Raw genomic sequence first — 19,028 nt, 5'->3', positions numbered from 1 at the left:
AAACAAAACAGAGAGAGAGAGAGAGAGAGAGAGAGCTTAGGGATGGGGGGATTAAAACGAACTGATAGATGTCATGTTAGGCCAAACCACAGTGCATTAACAATGTTGTCATGGTTTCCTGGAGGACATCATGTGTCACAATGAAAGCGCTGGACGGGAGGGTCGACCTGTCTTCCCATGCTCTGTAGGGGAACAAATTCCACATACCATGATGCAAGGCCCATCGCTCCCATTATCGATGAGACCTGGACAGTCTGACAACCCCCCCCCCCCCCCCCCCCCCCGCTCTGCCCGGTCCACCTAAATCCCTGCTGACCTGGATCATACTAAGCCTGTGTCTGTCCACACATTGTCCAAGCCTCCATCTTAAACAACAATTTTGTCTAACTGAATTGGAAACAACAGATACTAGATCAAACTGTCTCTTCTCCTGGATAAAAAACTAGAAGCTAGGGGTCACAGTCAGGTCAGATGGGTGGTGAGAGAATAGTTGATGTGGGTCCAGAGGTTTCTGTCCAGGTTGGAGCTACCACCTAGCCCTATCGCTGCCTGTCTGTCAGGAGAGGAGCTACCACCTAGCCCTGTCGCTGCCTGTCTGTCAGGGGAGGAGCTACCACCTAGCCCTGTCACTGCCTGTCTATCAGGGGAGGAGCTACCACCTAGCCCTGTCGCTGCCTGTCTGTCAGGGGAGGAGCTACCACCTAGCCCTGTTGCTGCCTGTCTGTCAGGGGAGGAGCTACTACCTAGCCCTGTCGCTGCCTGTCTGTCAGGGGAGGAGCTACCACCTAGCCCTGTCGCTGCCTGTCTGTCAGGGGAGGAGCTACCACCTAGCCCTGTCGCTGCCTGTCTGTCAGGGGAGGAGCTACAGTAGGTCTCTCTGCTAGCAGAGGAAGGATCTGGAAGTCAGGTTGCTCTACTGTGTATTATTGATCAGGATGTCAAGTTACACCAGCTCTATATTTAATCATTCGCTCACACATACACACTCACACGCACGCACACATACACACACATACACACACGTACACACTCACACACACTGCTCTGTGTGGTTTAGTGTGTGTGGGTAGTCAAGTTGTACTCTGAGTCCAACTGCATCCCAAGAGGTAGTGGGAAACACTCCCATTTTCAAATCCCTTCCATCTCTAAAGTAGACAAATACCTTCCATCATGATGATGATGTGCTAGGCTAGTAGTAGGACAGCCAGGATGTAATATCTAGGCTAGTAGTAGGACAGCCAGGATGTAATATCTAGGGTAGTAGTAGGACAGCCAGGATGTAATATCTAGGCTAGTAGTAGGACAGCCAGGATGTAATATCTGATGGTGATGTGCTAGGCTAGTAGTAGGACAGCCAGGATGTAATCTCTGATGGTGATGTGCTAGGCTAGTAGTAGGACAGCCAGGATGTAATATCTAGGCTAGTAGTAGGACAGCCAGGATGTAATATCTGATGGTGATGTGCTAGGCTAGTAGTAGGACAGCCAGGATGTAATATCTAGGCTAGTAGTAGGACATCCAGGATGTAATATCTGATGGTGATGTGCTAGGCTAGTAGTAGGACAGCCAGGATGTAATATCTAGGCTAGTAGTAGGACAGACAGGATGTAATGTCTGATGGTGATGTGCTAGGCTAGTAGTAGGACAGCCAGGATGTAATATCTAGGCTAGTAGTAGGACAGCCAGGATGTAATATCTGATGGTGATGTGCTAGGCTAGTAGTAGGACAGCCAGGATGTAATATCTAGGCTTGTAGTAGGACAGACAGGATGTAATATCTAGGCTAGTAGTAGGACAGCCAGGATGTTATATCTGATGGTGATGTGCTAGGCTAGTAGTAGGACAGCCAGGATGTAATATCTAGGCTAGTAGTAGGACAGCCAGGATGCAATATCTAGGCTAGTAGTAGGACAGCCAGGGTGTAATATCTAGGCTAGTAGTAGGACAGCCAGGATGTAATATCTAGGCTAGTAGTAGGACAGCCAGGATGTAATATCTAGGGTAGTAGTAGGACAGCCAGGATGTAATATCTAGGCTAGTAGTAGGACAGCCAGGATGTTATATCTGATGGTGATGTGCTAGGCTAGTAGTAGGACAGCCAGGATGTAATATCTAGGCTAGTAGTAGGACAGCCAGGATGCAATATCTAGGCTAGTAGTAGGACAGCCAGGGTGTAATATCTAGGCTAGTAGTAGGACAGCCAGGATGTAATATCTAGGCTAGTAGTAGGACAGCCAGGATGTAATATCTAGGGTAGTAGTAGGACAGCCAGGATGTAATATCTAGGCTAGTAGTAGGACAGCCAGGATGTAATATCTGATGGTGATGTGCTAGGCTAGTAGTAGGACAGCCAGGATGTAATCTCTGATGGTGATGTGCTAGGCTAGTAGTAGGACAGCCAGGATGTAATATCTAGGCTAGTAGTAGGACAGCCAGGATGTAATATCTGATGGTGATGTGCTAGGCTAGTAGTAGGACAGCCAGGATGTAATATCTAGGCTAGTAGTAGGACATCCAGGATGTAATATCTGATGGTGATGTGCTAGGCTAGTAGTAGGACAGCCAGGATGTAATATCTAGGCTAGTAGTAGGACAGACAGGATGTAATGTCTGATGGTGATGTGCTAGGCTAGTAGTAGGACAGCCAGGATGTAATATCTAGGCTAGTAGTAGGACAGCCAGGATGTAATATCTAGGCTTGTAGTAGGACAGACAGGATGTAATATCTAGGCTAGTAGTAGGACAGCCAGGATGTTATATCTGATGGTGATGTGCTAGGCTAGTAGTAGGACAGCCAGGATGTAATATCTAGGCTAGTAGTAGGACAGCCAGGATGTAATATCTAGGCTAGTAGTAGGACAGCCAGGGTGTAATATCTAGGCTAGTAGTAGGACATCCAGGATGTAATATCTGATGATGATGTGCTAGGCTAGTAGTAGGACAGCCAGGATGTAATATCTAGGCTAGTAGTAGGACAGCCAGGATGTAATATCTGATGGTGATGTGCTAGGCTAGTAGTAGGACAGCCAGGATGTAAGATCTGATGGTGATGTGCTAGGCTAGTAGTAGGACAGCCAGGATGTAATATCTAGGTTAGTAGTAGGACAGCCAGGATGTAATATCTAGGCTAGTAGTAGGACAGCCAGGATGTAATATCTAGGCTAGTAGTAGGACAGCCACGATGGAATATCTAGGCTAGTAGTAGGACAGCCAGGATGTAATATCTGATGGTGATGTGCTAGGCTAGTAGTAGGACAGCCAGGATGTAATATCTAGGCTAGTAGTAGGACAGCCAGGATGGAATATCTAGGCTAGTAGTAGGACAGCCAGGATGGAATATCTAGGCTAGTAGTAGGACATCCAGGATGTAATATCTGATGGTAATGTGCTAGGCTAGTAGTAGGACAGCCAGGATGTAATATCTAGGCTAGTAGTAGGACATCCAGGATGTAATATCTGATGGTGATGTGCTAGGCTAGTAGTAGGACAGCCAGGATGTAATATCTAGGCTAGTAGTAGGACAGCCAGGATGTAATATCTGATGGTGATGTGCTAGGCTAGTAGTAGAACAGCCAGGATGTACTATCTAGGCTAGTAGTAGGACAGCCAGAATGTAATATCTAGGCTAGTAGTAGGACAGCCAGGATGTAATATCTAGGCTAGTAGTAGGACAGCCAAGATGTAATATCTGATGGTGATGTGCTAGGCTAGTAGTAGGCCAGCCAATATGTAATATCTAGGCTAGTAGTAGGACAGCCAGGATGTAATATCTAGGCTAGTAGTAGGACAGCCAGGATGTAATATCTAGGCTAGTAGTAGGACATCCAGGATGTAATATCTGATGGTGATGTGCTAGGCTAGTAGTAGGACATCCAGGATGTAATATCTGATGGTGATGTGCTAGGCTAGTAGTAGGACAGCCAGGATGTAATATCTAGGTTAGTAGTAGGACAGCCAGGATGTAATATCTAGGCTAGTAGTAGGACAGCCAGGATGTAATATCTAGGCTAGTAGTAGGACAGCTAGGATGTAATATCTAGGCTAGTAGTAGGACAGCTAGGATGTAATATCTAGGCTAGTAGTAGGACAGCCAGGATGTAATATCAAGGCTAGTAGTAGGACATCCAGGATGTAATATCTGATGGTGATGTGCTAGTCTAGTAGTAGGACAGCCAGGATGTAATATCTGATGATGATGTGCTAGGCTAGTAGTAGGACAGCCAGGATGTAATATCTAGGCTAGTAGTAGGACAGACAGGATGTAATATCTAGGCTAGTAGTAGGACAGACAGGATGTAATATCTAGGCTAGTAATAGGACAGACAGGATGTAATATCTAGGCTAGTAGTAGGACAGACAGGATGTAATATCTGATGATGATGTGCTAGGCTAGTAGTAGGACAGCCAGGATGTAATATCTAGGCTAGTAGTAGGACAGACAGGATGTAATATCTAGGCTAGTAGTAGGACAGCCAGGATGTAATATCTATGCTAGTAGTAGGACAGCCAGGATGTAATATCTGATGGTGATGTGCTAGGTTAGTAGTAGGACAGCCAGGATGTAATATCTAGGCTAGTAGTAGGACAGACAGGATGTAATATCTAGGCTAGTAGTAGGACAGCCAGGATGTAATATCTAGGCTAGTAGTAGGACAGCCAGTATGTAATATCTAGGCTAGTAGTAGGACAGCCAGGATGTAATATCTAGGCTAGTAGTAGGACAGACAGGATGTAATATCTAGGCTAGTAGTAGGACAGCCAGGATGTAATATCTAGGCTAGTAGTAGGACAGCCAGGATGTGTTGCTATGGGTTTGAGGTATTAGGACAGAAATAGGCTGAAGGCTCCCCCTCCCAAATAGTAAACCAGGATCAGGTGATTTAGCTAGAGCCAAGCCTTTATTTACGTCAGATGGTAACACTCCTACAATCTGGGTTCAAATCCTATTTTTTTGTATATTTTTTTCAGGCTTGTAGCCAATTGAATAGTTGCAAGAGTTAAAAACCCACCAGTCTGGCAAACCTGCCCATCTGGCAAATATTGAAAAGATTTGAAATAGTATTTGAACCCAGGGCTGCAACTCTGTTACAACCTGGCTGGATGCTACAGTATAGTGCAGCCCTGGCCACATGCTTTGAATCAATGGTGGAAATGTCATTACAGTAACAAAAGGCTGCACTTAGAGTCTGTCAGTCAGTGCTGTCTGTACAACCCCATAATTACATGACAGCAGGATGAAAGTGCTCTGTCTGGCTCTGATGGTGCCGGTACCACACACATTGTTTTCTGGTTTGAATTCCTTATCATCAGTAATATTGCACAAAGGCTGGAATTCATATATTGAAACACATTGTCACGTTTATACATTGTCTTCATTTACAAGCCACTGCCTGTTCACACTTGTTATTCTGAAAACTGGATTTGTATTAACCCGTGTGGGAAGTCTTCCTGGTAGTAATGTCATATGTTTTACCTCACCCCCTTTTTGACCACGGAGAAAAAGCTACTGCTTATAAACTGAGATGTGGATTTGAAAGAATAGAACTTATAAGTCTTATTATACCTATGTGGTTTTCGAAACCCTTGAAGAGCATATTGAGTTATAATGGCCAGCTGAGAGAGAGAGGGACAGCAGGAGGGACAGTGAGAGGGACAGAGAGAAAGATAGAGAGACAGAGACCTGTTGCGTTGGCACCAGCCCTGACATTTCAGCACCCAGTGACAATAGAGCTGTCTTCTTCCCACCTGTCAATCAATCAGCTGTCCTCTGGAGACTGAAAGACGCAGGAAGCAGCGAGAACAGATGTGTGAGTGTGAACACAGAAGATCTATTTTTGTGGGCCCCGTCAGCCCTAAGACCAGACTCTGTACACTGTGTGAATCAGTGCTACATTACCACACAGGAAATTAAATGGCACAATTGATTTCCAGCCTTCCAAGCCTGTGAAGATGAGTTCAGATTAGCAGACCTTTTATTTCAGGTGTCTGGCTTTAGGAGAGACAGACAGTGCAGCCGGGGTTCCAAAAACATAATCATTCACGGGGATATTACTGATGGCTTTCATAGCTACCTCATTATTACTTATTCACATTCTACATTCTTCTCTGTTGGGCCCCATGTCCACATACGTCTCTACTCCTATTGTAATTATGTCAGTTGATGGGATATGCCTGTAATGTCTTGTCTTGACACTTCTAAACATAGCCTGTAGGATAAGTAGACTTGTCTGCCTGTCTCACTCTCTGCTCTTCTCTGTGTTTTACCCAGGATCCTTCAATGCACAAGTTGGCCGGCGGGCGCAAGAAGACAGTGTCCTTCAGTAGCATACCCTCAGAGAAGAAGGTTCGTTTTGAGTTTCTCAAAAAAAACTACCTGGATTTAGAATTTTAGTCTGTAAATGAAAGTGAAATGGGTAACACTTTATTTGACCGACGGATGGATTTCAAAACGCATTCATAAGTCATACATGACCGATTCATAAGGAGGATAAGGATTCAATTGAAATGTATTCTCCTTCCCCCTCCTCCAGGTGAGCAGCGCGGCCGACTGCCTGGCCTTCATGCAGGGGGGCTGTGAGCTGAAGAAGGTGCGTCCCAACTCCCGGATCTACAGTCGTTTCTACACCCTGGACCAGGACCTCAGCTGCCTGCGCTGGGAGCCCTCTAAGAAGGATGGGGAGCGTGCCCGCCTGGACATGGCCACTATCAGGGAGGTTAGGACGGGGAAGAGCACTGAGACCTTCCTCCATAACGGACCTGCTGCAGAACACCTGGCTGAGGAGGCAGCCTTCTCTATTATCCACGGGGATGACTACCAGGTAGGAGGGGAAGAGGGGCAGACAATAACCTGGTCCCAGATTAGTTCGTGCTGCCTTGACCTCTCCTTTGGGAATTGTGGTGCCAAGTAGTTGGCAAGAGAGCAGAAACAGACTGGCAGTCAGGCAAAGGCAGATAACACTGAGGTTTTTAAATCATCATAGTCAGCCTTTGTGTTTTTAATTATATTACTTTATTAATCTCTTTAATCTCATTTTTCCAAATGTTTTTAATTTGATTGTTTTAATTGAGATAACTTTTAGATTTCATGTGATGTGTATTTGTATGTCCCAGTCTCTGGACCTGGTGGCTCTTTCAGCTGACGTGGCCAACATCTGGGTGACAGGGCTCCGTTACCTGGTGTCCCACCCCTCTGCCATCGGGCATGGAGGTGGGGCAGGTGGGGGAGGAGGTCTGGGAGAAGGGAGCATCATAGGGGAGGGTAGCCTCGGCAGTAAGATGAGGAGTGAATGGCTGGCCACAGAGTTTGCCGAGGTGGATGAAGACGGGTATGGGATCGTCGCAGAGGATACGGCCGTGGCAACCATCTGTAAGCTGTGTCCTGGCATCAAGGAGGCTAAGGTGAGTGTCTGTGTGTGTATATGTACATGCTTGTACAGTATGTGTGTGTGTGTCCATGTGAGTGTACAGTTACACCAGAGAGAGAGCAATGGTCTAGCTTGAAATAGAAACACGATTGTCTTCATAGCTGCCTAACCATCTGTAAGGTCTGTAATGGCATCAAGGAAGCTGAGGTAAGAGGACGGATAGTAACATTAGAGGAAGTAGAAAGGTTTAGAGATGATCAGAGTTGAGGTCAATTCCGTCTCCAATTCAGTTAATTATCGCACTTTGTTTTCTGTTAAATTACCCCCAACCCTAATAATGATGATAGCAACAGTTAGTATAACAGCTGTAATTACAAAAAGGATTGTCTTCATAGCTATATCTAGAGTTTAAATGAACATGCTGTAGGTGGATATCTAGTGTATAAATGGAACATGCTGTAGGTGGATATCTAGTGTATAAATGGAACAGGCTGTAGGTGGATATCTAGTGTATAAATGGAACAGGCTGTAGGTGGATATCTAAAGTTTAAATGAACATGCTGTAGGTGGATATCTAAAGTTTAAATTAACATGCTGTAGGTGGATATCTAATGTATAAATGGAACAGGCTGTAGGTGGATATCTAATGTATAAATGGAACAGGCTGTAGGTGGATATCTAGTGTATAAATGGAACAGGCTGTAGGTGGATATCTAAAGTTTAAATGAACATGCTGTAGGTGGATATCTAGTGTATAAATGAACATGCTGTAGGTGGATATCTAATGTATAAATGGAACAGGCTGTAGGTGGATATCTAATGTATAAATGAACATGCTGTAGGTGGATATCTAGTGTATAAATGGAACATGCTGTAGGTGGATATCTAGTGTATAAATGAACATGCTGTAGGTGGATATCTAGTGTATAAATGGAACATGCTGTAGGTGGATATCTCGTGTATAAATGAACATGCTGTAGGTGGATATCTAATGTATAAATGGAACAGGCTGTAGGTGGATATCTAGTGTATAAATGGAACATGCTGTAGGTGGATATCTAGTGTATAAATGGAACAGGCTGTAGGTGGATATCTAGTGTATAAATGGAACAGGCTGTAGGTGGATATCTAGTGTATAAATGAACATGCTGTAGGTGGATATCTAGTGTATAAATGAACATGCTGTAGGTGGATATCTAGTGTATAAATGGAACAGGCTGTAGGTGGATATCTAGTGTATAAACGGAACAGGCTGTAGGTGGATATCTAAAGTTTAAATGAACATGCTGTAGGTGGATATCTAGTGTATAAATGGAACAGGCTGTAGGTGGATATCTAAAGTTTAAATGAACATGCTGTAGGTGGATATCTAGTGTATAAATGAACATGCTGTAGGTGGATATCTAATGTATAAATGGAACAGGCTGTAGGTGGATATCTAGTGTATAAATGAACATGCTGTAGGTGGATATCTAGTGTATAAATGAACATGCTGTAGGTGGATATCTAGTGTATAAATGGAACATGCTGTAGGTGGATATCTAATGTATAAATGGAACATGCAGTAGGTGGATATCTAAAGTTTAAATTAACATGCTGTAGGTGGATATCTAAAGTTTAAATGAACATGCTGTAGGTGGATATCTAAAGTTTAAATTAACATGCTGTAGGTGGATATCTAAAGTTTAAATTAACATGCTGTAGGTGGATATCTAAAGTTTAAATGAACATGCTGTAGGTGGATATCTAAAGTTTAAATTAACATGCTGTAGGTGGATATCTAGTGTATAAATGAAACATGCTGTAGGTGGATATCTAATGTATAAATGAACATGCTGTAGGTGGATATCTAAAGTTTAAATTAACATGCTGTAGGTGGATATCTAATGTATAAATGGAACATGCAGTAGGTGGATATCTAGTGTATAAATGGAACATGCTGTAGGTGGATATCTAGTGTATAAATGGAACAGGCTGTAGGTGGATATCTAGTGTATAAATGGAACAGGCTGTAGGTGGATATCTAAAGTTTAAATTAACATGCTGTAGGTGGATATCTAAAGTTTAAATTAACATGCTGTAGGTGGATATCTAAAGTTTAAATGAACATGCTGTAGGTGGATATCTAATGTATAAATGGAACATGCAGTAGGTGGATATCTAGTGTATAAATGGAACATGCTGTAGGTGGATATCTAGTGTATAAATGGAACAGGCTGTAGGTGGATATCTAGTGTATAAATGGAACAGGCTGTAGGTGGATATCTAGTGTATAAATGGAACATGCAGTAGGTGGATATCTAGTGTATAAATGAACATGCTGTAGGTGGATATCTAGTGTATAAATGGAACATGCTGTAGGTGGATATCTAAAGTTTAAATTAACATGCTGTAGGTGGATATCTAATGTATAAATGGAACATGCAGTAGGTGGATATCTAATGTATAAATGGAACAGGCTGTAGGTGGATATCTAAAGTTTAAATGAACATGCTGTAGGTGGATATCTAGTGTATAAATGGAACATGCTGTAGGTGGATATCTAGTGTATAAATGGAACAGGCTGTAGGTGGATATCTAGTGTATAAATGGAACATGCTGTAGGTGGATATCTAGTGTATAAATGGAACATGCTGTAGGTGGATATCTAGTGTATAAATGGAACATGCAGTAGGTGGATATCTAATGTATAAATGGAACAGGCTGTAGGTGGATATCTAACCTTTGCAAGTGTTACATACTGTACTTAGTGCCATGGTGGGTGGATAGATTGAGTCTTTTGCAGTGTAGTCACACCTGTGGTTTCTACTTCCTACCCATCACACCTCTCAGTAGGAGTCCACACAAAACCCTGAGTAGAACACAATGCCTCAATGTACCTTAGAGAGAAACACTGAGGGTTCATACCCCTTGACTTATTCCACATTTTTGTTGTGGTACAGCCTGAATTAAAATATTTTCTCACCCATCTACACACAACACTCCATAACGACTAAGTGAAAACCTGTTTTAGGACATTTTTGCTAATTAATTGAAAATGAAATACAGAAATATGTCATTTACATAAGTAACCTCTTGGGGCTATGGGGCAGAATTTACACTTTTGGATAAATAGCCAATTTCAACTTCCTGCTACTCATGCCAAGAATATAAGATATGCATATTAGTCATGAATTTGGATAGAAAACACTCTGAAGTTTCTAAAACTGTTTGAATCATGTCTGTGAGTATAACAGAACTTATGTAGCAGGCAAAACCCAGAGGACTAACTGTTTCGATTTTTTTGTTTGTTGCCTCTCTCTGTTCCCTGACTTGTTATTGCCAAGGGATACTTCTTAGGAACCTGTTGTCCTACCGCTTCCACTGGATGTCACCATTCTTTGGAATTTGGTTGAGGTTATTCCTTTGTGCAATGAAGAAGTAGGCCAACTAGGAACTGGGTACACTTTTGTGAGTTGCACAAGACGTGAAAAGTGGCGCTGGTTTGTTTTCTTCCTGTATTGAAAACAGATTGCCCCGTCTACTATTTGATCGATTATTAACGTTTAAAAATACCTAAAGTTGTATTACAAAAGTAGTTTGAAATATTTTGGCAAAGTTTATAGGCAACTTTTGAAATATTTTGTAGTGACGTTGCGTTTTTTGTAAGCTGTTTTTTTCTGGATCAAACTCGCTTTATAAATGGACATTGTGGATATATATGGATGGAATTAGTCGAACAAAAGGACCAATTGTGATGTTTATGGGACATATTGGAGTGCCAACAAAAGAAGCTCGTCAAAGGTAAGGCATGAATTATATTTTATTTCAGCGTTTTGTGTAGCGCCTGCAGGGTTGAAATATGCTAACTCATTTGTTTACTGCTGGTGCAGATGGTGCAGGCTATCAAATAATAGCTTCTTATGCTTTCGCCGAAAAGCTATTTTAAAATCTGACATGTTGGCTGGATTCACAACAAGTGTAGCTTTAATTGAGTATCTTACATGTGTGATTTAATGAAAGTTTGAAATTTTAGTATTTTATTTGAATCTGTCGCTCTGCATTTTCCCTGGCTATTGGCCAGTTGAGACATTTACGTCCCGCCTATCCCTAACTAGTTTAAACACCCCTGAGTCAATATTTTGTAGAGGCACTTTTGGCAGTGATTACAGCTGAGAGTCTTTCTGAGTACTGTAAGTCTCTAAGAGCTCTCCACACCTGGATTGTACAACATAAGCCCAATATTATTTTCAAAATTCTTCAATTCTGTCAAATTGGTTGTTGATCATTGCTAGACAACCATTTTCAGGTTTTGTCATAGATTTTTAAGTAGATTTAAGTAAAAACTCAGGAACATTCACTGTCCTGTTGGTAAACAACTCCAGTGGAGATTTGGCCATGTTTTTGGGGTTATTGTCCTACTGAAAGGTGAATTCATCTCCCAGTGTCTGGTGGAAAGCAGACTGAACCAGGTTTTCCTCTAGGATTTTGCCTGTGCTTAGCTCCATTCCATTTATTTTCTATCCTGAAAAACTCCCCTGTACTTAAAAACTACAAGCATACCCATAACATGATGCAGCCACCACTATGCATAAACATGTTGTGTCTTTGGCTATGCCGGATTAAGTGATATGACATGGCATTCTATAAAATAATTTATCCGCAATTAATATCACCTGATTCATCTAATCATGTAAATGTAATTAACTAGAGAGTCGGGCACCACAAAATAATATTTATAGAGCTGTTATCTCCCGGATAAACTCTTAAAGACCTAGTAATATTTTACATCAATAGCAGTCAGTATCAATCGTCATCTTAATTCAGTCTCATCTGAAAGTTGTAAATTATTTTATCTGCACGAACCCTGGCTAACAAGTTGAATCAGCAATACAAAATTGTATTTAATTATTTATTTACTAAATACCTAACTAATCACACAGACGTACACATACACACAATTAATCATAACTTGATTACAAATTACGTCATAAAGGAAAACGTCCCTAGTGGGCGGAACAGATATGACAGCTTGTTACACAAAAGAAAAGGGGCTGGATTTGAGTGAAAGAGCGGGAAGACTGAGGAACAAAGGGAAGAAGCTGTGCTATCGTAAATACAGTATCTTATGCATTCTAAATTCGGAAAAGGAAAATGCAATAAATATTTACTCTGAGCTGTGCTTCAGTAGGTTGGTGGTAGATGGAAGGCCGTGTTGCCAAACCGAGTCCTTTGTCCTTTGAAGAATGTCTCTGGTGGTCAATTGGATACGTTGTAGTAACGTTGTTGTGTGGTAGATGGGATACTCTGTCTGTTCCTTGCTAACCTGCGTTTGCAGCTGCGGTTGCTAACTCAACGGCTAGGAGGTATCACTTCTGTAGTGAATAAGAGTTCAAAGTTCATACCATTCGCAACCAAAGCTCACGCTGATGTTGGTTTCGTTCTGTAGTTATTATCTGAACCATTCTGACATAGGACCGTCGTCCTACATCCCCGGAGCAGGAAGTTCTATTGTCATCAAGGCTTTATATAGGAAGGGAGAAAAGGGGTGTGTTTCATAGTTTACAACCTCTGTCTCTTCACGTGGGCGGGCCACTGAGTGCGCAGTCTTATCTTATGAAAACCCACATCTCACATTTTAGAAAATCACATTTCATCCCATCATAAATAATTTCATATTCAAACATTTAAATTTAACAACAATTCCATGTGAATCCGATAACTCTGATGTGTAGACTTTCCACTGTAGGGTTTATGTAATTTTATCATTGATGAGAATGTCTCAGATGACAACCGAACTGACATCATATTCATTAAATACCACCGCATGTGTTTCATTGGTCGGATTACCAGAATATAGTTCATTTCCCCCCATCTTCTGATGTTCCCAGAATCTCTATGTTAACCAAGGGTTTTGCAAATGTAACCTCAGTAGAGTAGAGAGAGGAAAAAGGAGGGAAGAGGTATTTATGACTGTCATAAACCTACCCCCCAGGCCAATGTCATGACAAACATATGAAGAGTGGTACTCAGTAATGTGTTGCATTGGATTTGCCCCAAACATAACACTTTGTATTTAGGACAAAACATTTGTTGCAGTATGACTTGTTGCAAACAGGATGCATGTTATATTTTTATTCTGTACAGTCTTCCTTCTTTTCACTCTATCAATTATGTTCGTATTGTGGAGTAACTACAATGTTGTTGATCCATCCTCAGTTTTCTCATATCACAGCCACTAAACTCTGTAACTGTTTTAAAGTCCCCATTGGCCTCATGAAATCCCTGATTGGTTTTCTTCCTCTCCAGCAACTGAATTATGAAGGACTCCTGTATCTTTGTAGTGACTGGGTGTATTGATACATCATTCAAAGTGTAACTAATAACTTAACCATGCTCAAAGGGATATTCAATGTGTGCTTTTTTTTTTACTCATTGATTTTTTAACTCACCAATAGGTGCCCTTCTTTGTGAGGAATTGGGGAAACCTCCCTGGTCTTTGTGGTTGAATCTGTGTTTAAAATTCACTGCTTGAAAGAGGGACTTTACAAATAATTGTATGTGTGGGGTACAGAGATGAGGTAGTCATACAAAAATCATGTTAAACACTATTATTGCACACAGAATGAGTCCATGCAAGCTAATTTTTACTCCTAAACTTATTTAGTATTGCCATAACAAAGTGGTTGAATAACTCAAGACATTTCATTTAATATTTGCTTAAATTTGAAAATTTTCTAAAAACACTCTTCCACTTTTGACATTATTAGGTATTGTGTGTAGGCCATTGACAAAAAAATCTTCATTTAGTACATTTTAAGTTCAGGCTGTAACACAACAAAATGTACTTTCTGAATGTACTGTATAGACAGTAAATCTCAAGGACTGCTATCGACCTAACATTAAAGTAAGCTGATACATGCCACTGGTAATTTTTGCAAGGATGGGTGAATATATTTTGGGATATTCTCCGGACAAACAAAAGCAGGAGAGGAGGCGGAGATGGAGTCAGATAGCAGCTGGAAATACACAGACCTAAATAAAGCCAGTCAGAGGTATGTGTGTGAGTGCACATGGCTCCATAGCTAATCTGTTTGAATCAACGCTCAGGCCCTGGTTGTGAAGCATGCTGTGAAGCCAGTATAGCTGCCTGTGTGTGTGTGTGTGTGTGTGTGTGTGTGTGTGTGTGTGTGTGTGTGTGTGTGTGTGTGTGTGTGTGTGTGTGTGTGTGTGTGTGTGTGTGTGTGTGTGTGTGTGTGTGTGTGTGTGTGTGTGTGTGTGTGTGTGTGTGTGTGTGTGTGTGTGTGTGTAGGTGTCTAGACTTTCCTGCAGTCAGTTTGGCATGCATGGAAGGGTAGGCCAGGGGCACGAGGTAGAGTAGTATGCTAAGCCATATAACCAGGGTGACTTTCATATCTGTTCCAAGATGGAAATTACCTGAAATTAAATTCAGTTAATTTTTTGAAAAATAATGAGCAATAAAATATTATAACAATTAATTCACCTCAAATTTGATCCCATGCATTGATTGGAACGGATGGAATTACTTCCCGTCTTTTTCAGTCATTAGATATTATTGAATATTGTAGCTCAATAATTCATCCATTCTGTGGAGTATTAAAATCTGACTGCCCTTTCTAAACCTGCTCTTCTCATCTATCCCCTGCTCCCTTTGTATCTGTCCTCCCTCCCTCCCTCCCTCCCTCCCTCCCTCCCTCCCTCCCTCCCTCCCTCCCTCCCTCCCTCCCTCTCCCTCCCTCCCTCCCTCCCTCCCTCCCTCCCTCCCTCCCTCCCTCCCTCCCTCCCTCCCTCTCCCTCTCCACCTCCCTCTCCCACCCTCTCCCTCTCCACCTCCCTCTCCACCTCCTTCTCCCTCTCCCTCCCTCTCCCTCTCCCTCTCCCCTACTTCTCTCCAGGTGCGTCTGAGGTTCAAGGAGATCCAGCGCAGCAAAGAGAAGCTGACGTCTCACGTGACACGCGAGGAGTTCCAGGAGGCCTTCTGCGAACTCTGCACGCGCCCAGATGTCTATTTCCTATTGGTCCAGCTCTCTAAGGATCGCGAGTGTCTGGACGCCCAGGACCTTCGTCTCTTTCTGGAGACGGAGCAGGGCCTGTCCCTGGCCACAGCTGAGGGCTGTTTGGAGCTGGTCCTACGCTTTGAGCCCTCCAGACCAGGCCGAGAGAGAGGCTTGCTGGGGCTTGACGGCTTCGCCCGTTACCTGCAGTCTCCAGAGTGCCAGCTGTTTGACGTGGAGCACCAGGGAGTGTGTCAGGATATGAGCCTGCCCCTGTCCCACTACTACATCAGTACTTCCTATCGGTCCTATCTCCTGGATGACCAGGTCCATGGGAGGGCTGATCTAGGGGGTTTGACCAGGGCTCTTCAGGCTGGGTGTCGTTGCCTGGAGCTGGGGGTGACAGACGGCCCAGAGGGGGAGCCTCTCCTGGGGGTAGACTATGGTCCTGATGCCCACCGCCACCACCACCATCACCACCACGCCCCTGTCACCATCCGCAGTGCTCTGGAGGTGGTGAATAAGTACGCCTTCCTGACCTCGCCCTACCCGCTTCTGCTCTACCTGTGCCAGCGCTGTTCCCCCTCCCAGCAGCGTACCTTGGCCCAGCACCTGAGGAAGGTGTTCTCTACACGTCTCTACACCCCTGAGGCCCTGCCGGTCAGCCCGGTGGGGCGAGCCACCACCCTGCCCTCCCCTGAGCAGCTGAAGGGCCGGGTGCTGCTGGTGGGGAAGAAGCTACCCCCTGAAGAGGAGGGATCCGAGGGAGAGGTATCAGAGGAGGATGAGGAGATAGGGGGAGGCGGACCCTTGGCTGGCCGGCGAATGACCATCCCCGGAGAGGAGGAACTGGGTGTGGTTTTAGTGGTACCCCCGCCCCCTCAGCCCAGGAGACTCCGCCTCCAACGCGAGCTCTCAGATCTGGTGAGCGTGGCAAGAACTGGAAGCCGTAGCTTCTACAACCACCGAGAAATAAGGAAACAAGGACAGCAGCACTCCCCACCCAGCACCCCCTCAACGCCGGGCACGCCCTTACTCCCTGATTCGGCCTATTGGACTCTGTGCTCCCTGGGGGAAGGAGAAGCGGGCCGGCTGGCCAGTGAGAGCCCAGAGGACCTAGTAGGCTTCACCAAGCGTACCCTCACCCGTGTCCGGCCCAGCTCCGTCCGCCTGGACTCCTCCAACCCCAACCCCCAGGGGTACTGGAAGGGCGGGGTCCAGCTGGTGGCCCTCAACCAGCAGACCCCCGGGGCCATGCTGGACCTCCACAGGGGACGCTTCATCCAGAACGGGGGCTGTGGCTTCGTGCTGCGCCCGGGGGTCATGAGAGACGAGGTTTCCTACTTCAGTGCCGTGACCCAGGGGTGTGTGCCCGGCGTGCCACCTCAGACCCTCAGGGTGAAGGTGATCAGCGCCCACAACCTGCCCAAGCCACAGGGTGCTGGGGCCAAAGGAGAGGTTATAGATCCCTACGTGGTTCTGGAGCTACATGGGGTACCAGCGGACTGCGCTGAGCAACGGACCCGGACCGCAGCACAGAACCAGGATGGCCCACTGTTTGATGAGACCTTTGAGTTTCAGGTAAGAGTTCAGTCATTTATTCTTATCTTATATTTCACCTTTATTTAACCAGGTAGGCCAGTTGAGAACAAGTTCTCATTTACAACCACGACCTGGCCAAGATAAAGCAGTGCGACAAAAACAACAACACAGAGTTTCACATGGGATTAACATGTGTAACCTACAGACACATGTGAAAGTACAGCACGGTTCATCAACATAACCTCAGACTAAGAGCACGGTCGCCCCACAAGCTGAGTGTTCATACATGTAAACATCTAATGGCATAACAGGAGGGAAAAACTCGCTGAAAGGACATCATTACAATCAGAAACTGAGAGTCATTCCAACCAGTTTTGCTTGCTAAGTCTAGACAGAATATGGTCTATGTTTGTCCCTGTACTGATAATAATGACGAAAACATCTTTCCAGCTCCCAAGGACAGTTAACTACAGTATTCATTCCCATAGCGACAGACAGACAGAGCCATTGTGATTCCCCTGAGCCGTTGTGGAAGATTTAGTTATGACGACAGATGGCCAGGGCTTATAAAACATGATGTGAAACATGGGAATGGAGAGGGAACCGTTGGAGAGTTGCCTTGGTGCTGTTGACCAGTGGTGTGGCGTGCTAGGCTAGTTGGTAGTGCAGAGTAAAACAATACTTCTTTCCACTGTCTCATGTTAGGAGAATTACAGTCTCAAATGAACATACTGTACCAAAGACTGAAAAGAAAACATTAACTACAATGTTTCGTATATATTTTTTTACAAGTAAGAAAGAAACTAAAGCCAGTGGTTGAGCTCTGTTTTGCTCATTAGTCCTGTGGCCTGTAACCTAAGGCTTGGTGGGGGACTAGAGGGTAATGTGGCGTGACTCCACACACACAAACACACACCCACACAGTTATGTCTTACTGTACTTGTGAGGACTTTTTGGGAACCAACAATTGATTCCCATTCAAAATCATATTTTCCCTAACCCTAACCATAACCCCTAACCCTTAACTCCTAACCCTCACCACTAACCCTTAATCCTAATTATAACCTTAACCCAAACCCTATAAACCTAACCCCTAAACCTAAAATTAATCTGACCATGTACGGGTAGATACAGTGCCTTCGGAAAGTATTCAGACCCCTTGACTTTTTCCACATTTTGTTACGTTAAAGCCTTATTGTAAAATTGATTAAATTGTTTTTTCCCCCGTCATCAATCTACACACAATACCCCAAAATGACAAATCAAAATCTTTTTTTTTTAGTGTTTGTAATTTATTCAAAACAAAAAACTGAAATATCACATTCACATAAGTATTTAGACCCTTTACTCAGTACTTTGTTGAAGAACCTTTGGCAGCGATTACAGCATTAAGTCTTCTTGGGTATGACGTTACAAGCTTGGCACACCTGTATTTGGGGAGTTTCTCCCCTTCTTCTCTGCAGATCCTCTCAAGCTCAGTCAGGTTGAATGGGGAGTGTTGCTGCACGGCTATTTTCAGGTCTCTCCAGAGATGTTCGATAGGGTTCAAGTCTGGGCTCTGGCTGGGCCACTCAATGACATTCAGAGACTTGTCCCGAAGCCACTGCTGTGTTGTCTTGGCTGTGTGCTTAGGGTTGTTGTCCTGTTGGAAGGTGAACTTTCGCCCCAGTCTGAGGTCCTGAGCGCTTGGTTTTTGCTTTGACATGCACTGTCAACTGTGGGACCTTAGGTGTGTGTGTGTGCCTTCCCAAATCATGTCCAATCAATTGAATTTACCTCAAGTGGACTCCAATCAAGTTGAAGAAACATCTCAAGGATGATCAATGGAAACAGGATGCACCTGAGCTCAATTTCGAGTCTCATAGCAAAGGGGCTGAATATTTATTTTCTATTTTTAATACATTTGCAAAAAATTCTAAAAGCCTGTTTTCACTTTCTCATTATTGGGTATTGTGTGTAGATTGCTGAGGGAAACTAGGCAGAGACACATGGGGCCCTTTTTGGAAACACATAGCGTCCATTTTGGGATGAGGCTGAGATAGAGAGAGTCGTCTCTGTTGCTGTTCAGACTGACCTCTTCATTCATGAAGCATGATGCCCCATTTCCCACCCCTTGTCCACACTCCAC

General features: G+C 43.9%; 1 protein-coding gene across 1 annotated transcript in view; it reads left to right on the top strand.

Moving 5' to 3' along the window:
• The window catches only part of LOC139400284 (inactive phospholipase C-like protein 1), a 146,336-nt gene that overhangs the window by 107,377 nt on the left and 19,931 nt on the right, over window positions 1-19,028 (top strand). Inside the window, exons 2-5 of the mRNA XM_071145255.1 lie at window positions 6,269-6,343; window positions 6,531-6,818; window positions 7,111-7,398; window positions 15,260-16,939. Of these exons, the coding sequence (XP_071001356.1) occupies window positions 6,269-6,343; window positions 6,531-6,818; window positions 7,111-7,398; window positions 15,260-16,939 (2,331 nt within the window). The remainder of the gene's footprint in view (window positions 1-6,268; window positions 6,344-6,530; window positions 6,819-7,110; window positions 7,399-15,259; window positions 16,940-19,028) is intronic.

Source organism: Oncorhynchus clarkii, chromosome 3, assembly GCF_045791955.1.
Source record: "Oncorhynchus clarkii lewisi isolate Uvic-CL-2024 chromosome 3, UVic_Ocla_1.0, whole genome shotgun sequence".
Lineage (NCBI taxonomy): Eukaryota > Metazoa > Chordata > Actinopteri > Salmoniformes > Salmonidae > Oncorhynchus > Oncorhynchus clarkii.
This window is presented reverse-complemented; position numbering and strand designations above follow the sequence as displayed.